General features: G+C 47.2%; 1 protein-coding gene across 1 annotated transcript; it reads right to left on the bottom strand.

The window, feature by feature from the left end:
- Window positions 1–1,555: 1,555 nt before the first annotated feature.
- LOC102254601 (olfactory receptor 1J4-like) lies at window positions 1,556–2,485 on the bottom strand. The gene has a single exon (XM_005872246.1). It carries the CDS (start codon window positions 2,483–2,485, stop codon window positions 1,556–1,558), a length of 930 nt encoding a protein of 309 aa, XP_005872308.1.
- Window positions 2,486–5,168: the final 2,683 nt, after the last annotated feature.

Genomic DNA, 5,168 nt, shown 5'->3' with positions numbered 1-5,168 from the left:
GGGGACAAGCTTGGCAGGGGAGGGCAGTTAGGGGTGACCAGGCTGACAGAGGAGGGCAGTTGGAGGTGACCAGGCCTTCAGGGGAGGACAGTGGGAGGGGGGGGCGACCAGCCCGGCAGGAGAAGGCAGTTAGGTGCAATCGGGCTGGCAGGGGAGGGCAGTTAGGGGCAAGCAGGCTGGCAAGGGTGGGAATTTAAGGGTGACCGGGCCAGCAGGCGAGCACAGTTGGGGGTGACCAGGCCTGCAGAGGAGGACAGTCAGGGGTGACCAGGCCTGCAGGGGAGGGCAGTTGGGGGCGACCAGGCCGGCAGGGGAGGGCAGTTAGGGGAGACCGGGTTGGCAAGGGAGGGCAGTTAGGGGTGACCGGGCCAGCAGGGAAGGACAGTTGGGGTCGACCAGGCCTGCAGGGAAGGACAGTTAGGTTGACCATCCTGGCAGGGAAGGGCAGTTAGGGGCAATCGGGCTGGCAGGGGAGCAGTTAGACGTTGATCAGGCTGGCAGGAGAGTCATTAGGGGATGATCAGGCTGGCAGGCAAAAGCGGTTGCGGCAATCAGGCAGGCAGGCAGGCAAGTAGTTGGGAGCCAGCAGTCCTGGAATGTGAGAGGGATATCCGACGGGCAGTTTGACATCACTCAAGGGGTCCCAGGTTGGAGGGGTGCAGGCTGGGCTGAGGGACACACACACACACACACACACACACACACACACACCGTGTACGAATTTCGTGCACTAGGCCTCTAGTCCTATATAATAAAAGGCTAATATGCAAATTGACTGAACAGTGGAACAATAGGTTGCTATGAGGTGCACTGATGACCAGGGGGCAGACACTTAACACAGGAGTTGCCCCCTGGTGGTCAGTGCACTCCCACAGAGGGAACGCTACTCAGCCAGAAGACCTGAGCTGGGCTCACTGCTGGAGAGCATAGCAGTGGTGGCGGGAGCCTGTCCCACCTTCGTGGCAGCACGAAGGATGTCCGACTGATAGCTTAGGGCCACTGTCCACAGGCCTAAGCCATCAGTCGGACATTCCCGAAGGGCTCCCTGACTGCGAGAGGGTGCAGGCCAGGCTGAGGGACCCCCACCCCCTGAATATATGAATTTCGTGCACCAGGCTTCTAGTACAGTGGTCGGCAAACTGCGGCTCGAGACCACATGCGGCTCTTTGGCCCCATGAGTGTGGTTCTTCCACAAAATACCGACTTCTGCGCATAGGCCACAAAGTTTCAATCGCACTGTATGTGCACGCCCGCATGTGGTATTTTGTGGAAGAGCCACACTCAAGGGGCCAAAGAGCCACATGTGGCTTGCGAGCCGCATTTTGCCGACTACTGCTCTAATATATTCTGAGATGATGAACAAGCAAAAACTATCAATTATGAATAAAAAATTATTAATAATCCTAGAAGTAAATGTAACCATATAACAACACTTATACATGACAACATGATGGATATACTATGAAAGTAATATAGAGGTGTCAACCATACAATAATTTTAGCAGATCTATCTCACTGTGCTCCTGACTGCAACCAGAGGATTTAGTGATTGCTGCTAAAAGAACTTAACCCTATTGACACACATCTCTAAGGCCTGTTTTATATCTCTGTTCCTCAGGCTGTAGATGAAGGGGTTCAGCATTGGGGTAACTACCATGTACATGACCGAAGCAATTATGTCTTTGGAACCCCATGATGAGGAGAAAAAGTAAACACCTGCAGATGTACCGTAGTATAAAGATACCACAGAGAGATGGGAGCCACAGGTAGAAAAGGCTTTAAGGAGTCTCTTAGTGGAGGGGACCATCAGCATTATGGTCCCTATACGGATATAGGAGCCCAAAATAATACCAAAACACGAAAAGAAAATCATTCCTCCCTCAGTGAATATGACCAGTTCATTGAGGAAGGTGTCTGAACAGCTCAGCTTCATGAGTGCAGCGAGGTCACAGAAGTACTGGGTGATGGTATTGTCACCACAGAAAGACAATCGGACCAAGAGGAGGGTGTGCAAAAGAGCATTGCCACAGGAGACAATCCAGGAGACAGCTACCAGCAGAAGACAGAGCCCCTCCCTCATGATGGTGGTGTAGTGCAGAGGGTGACAGATGGCCACATACCTGTCATATGCCATCACAGCCAGAAGAAAATTGTCAACACCACCGAAAAGCAGGAAAAAATACAACTGAGAAATGCATCCCACATAAGAGATGGATTGATGCTGAGTCTGCATGTTCGTGAGCATCTTAGGGACAGTGACAGAGGAGAGAGAGATGTCAGAGAAGGCCAAGTGGCTGAGGAAGAAGTACATGGGCGTGTGCAGGCAGTCCAGCCTCCTGATGAGCAGGATGATGAGCAGGTTGCCCAGCACCGTGGTCAGGTACATGCCCAGGAACAGGGTGAAGAACACGCCATGCTGCCCTGGCGCGATGGGCAGCCCCAGGAGGAGGAAATGGGACACGCTGCTCTGGTTCTCAGGCCTCATGCTGCTCTTCTGTCTGCTGGGGATGAAGAAGGGTTGGGAGGCTCAGGACCTAGAAAAGATGAATAGGATATCTCATCTCATACTGTCATTATTGGGAAAACCATTCATTTTTAAATACTTTCATATTAATTTCTCACACCTGGGGATGTGTGCATATTCCTTCTATTCCAACCTGACTCCAGAAAAACATTGAACCCCAATGTAGTCACAAGACTTCATCACATAGAAGAGGGGTTCACTGTTTATTCAAATATTACTTTTAACATCATGTCTGTTTCAGAACCTCTACTAAGGACTGAAATGCAGCAGTGAGCAAGAAAAGCAAGGTGCCCACCTCTATGAGTTTACATCTTGATGAGCATGGAGGGATCATTTCTACACCAGGCCAGAGCCAAACCATAATGATTCACTGTAGCAGGAATGGAAGGTGAGCCCCTGCAAAGTGGTGTCGGTTGTTTCTGCCTAAAAGTCACGTGAGACTGCAGTGCTGAGTGGGCGGTGTTGGAGCATTGTCAGACCTCCTGTGAACCTGCCGGCTCCCATTGACCCTCAGCTGTAAACTGAGGGACACTCTGGAAATGGGTGGCCATTGAAACCCACTTGAGACCAGAATATCTTCAAAACCAGAATTGTCCACAAAGGATCTTTCATAATAATGCTGAACGTTTAGATGAATATTTGGGTACCAGGCTAAGGACTTTACCTACATTTCCCAATTAAATCCACACATCAGCCTTACATTCCCAGATGTTAAAACCTCTTCACAGCTGCTCTAAGGATTTGTATTCTTTGACCAATTTTAGTTTTAAAGAAATAGAAACATAAATGACACAAATTCTGTAGGCACACAGCAGTACAGCAGGGATAGAATGGTGCACAAATACGTGTGTGTATATTAGTATCTATTACATATGTGTTATGTAATGTTTATAACTTGATATATATGTATTACCATTTTCTATAAATTAAAAATCACCAAGTGTTATCTACTTCATGGGGTTCAGTATAATATATCTGTGTGATCAGAACCCATGCTCTTAACTGTTACACAGGGAAACTTCCCTTTTCTTGCTTAGGAGGAAGCACAATATATTATTTTAGAGCTGTGAGGACCCAGAGTTGCCCAAAAAAATGTTTTCCCCATTACTAGATAATTTTAGTCCTTTATATTTATGTGCTTTCCAACTGACAAACAATTCTCAAATACAGTAAGGTCTATTTATGCAATAACTAGCTACTGAGGGCCTCTGAGATTCACACAACTTGTGTCATTCTTTCCATTGTATAGACGTGAAAGTGAGACCAATGTTTTAGATACCTTCCCCAGGTCTTATCACTATTTAATGCTAATTCTGCCCAACACCTTCCACATATCATGATGCCTGGAGATATGGTTAGTTTGTTTGTTTGTTTGTTTGTTTGTTTCCCTGGGATGTTTAGTAAAAATAAAGAAAAGGTTGGAAAATTTTGAGCAACTCAGTCACACTCAGGTACATAAAAATGTTAGCAGATCCATTTCAAAAAACAGGGTGTCGCTTAGAATTTGAGTATCTTAGGTAATGGTGCCGCAGAAGGTGGACACTTTAGGAAATACTTGACTCATGGATACAGATCACACACACACACACACACACACACACACACACACACACACACACACTGCTAATTTGAGATTGTAAGTCACCCCGAACAAATTTCCATCCTAAAATAAGAATAGCCAATATATGGTTCATCTCATAAACACTCATATGCATACATATAAGTCATAAATAACACACAGTTAAACATAGACTACATACAATAACACACCTCTCACCACAAAACACACTCACAATGCACATCAACACACCTGCTTCATGATGCACCTGGTGAACACTCACCTCACCACATATACATAACTCAAACACTACACACACTTCACCAAAAACACACAATACCACCAACAATTCAAAAACCTTCAAGAAACACACACCACAACACATAGGCACACCCAGCCACACTCACTACAACAAACAGTATACACTCTCCTATTAATCTGAGTGTATTAACGAGCTTCCCTCCACCTGACCTTCCCCTTGCTGGGGTAGGGCAGTCAGCATGGGGCAGTTAGGTCTGTTCAGTCACAGGCACAGTCATTAAACCACCACCAACACCCATGCATATGGTCACACACACATGGTCACATACACACAGAGAAATCCAATAACAACTACTTCCAGCTCTCATACACGAGAGCGTCACCCACAGGCACAGCTCACATGTGCACAACACACTGCTGAGCAGAGGTCTGAGCTCTCTCTGAGCTGACCTTGGTTCCTTATGAGGTCGGCATCTTCTTGTCCAGCAGCAGAGACCACAGTCTCACTCCCGGTGCTCAGCTGTGATGCCAGTGTTTACTATCACAGACATGAGTCAGGAGTCCCAACCATACGCCAGGAGGCTGATCCACATACGCTAAAATGAGACTGTGAGTCAGATTTATAGCACATACACACACAACTATCAAACAGCACATATACAAGCATATACAATACTTGCACACACAGGGTCATGGACTGAGTCTCATACATGAACCCAGTTGAACACAGGCAGGTCAATAGCCAAGGGCAGATTTCCAGTTCCTCTCACCTGGGCTCCTCATTGGTGAGTTCAGACACCTTCTGCTCCAGACTGTCACCCATCT

The sequence above is a fragment of the Myotis brandtii genome, unplaced genomic scaffold (assembly GCF_000412655.1).
Source record: "Myotis brandtii unplaced genomic scaffold, ASM41265v1 scaffold3720, whole genome shotgun sequence".
Lineage (NCBI taxonomy): Eukaryota > Metazoa > Chordata > Mammalia > Chiroptera > Vespertilionidae > Myotis > Myotis brandtii.
This window is presented reverse-complemented; position numbering and strand designations above follow the sequence as displayed.

What these genes read in the sequence shown, in the direction of transcription:
- LOC102254601 (XM_005872246.1), bottom strand. Translation starts at nt 2,485, where the DNA reads ATGAGGCCTGAGAACCAGAGCAGCGTGTCCCATTTCCTCCTCCTGGGG.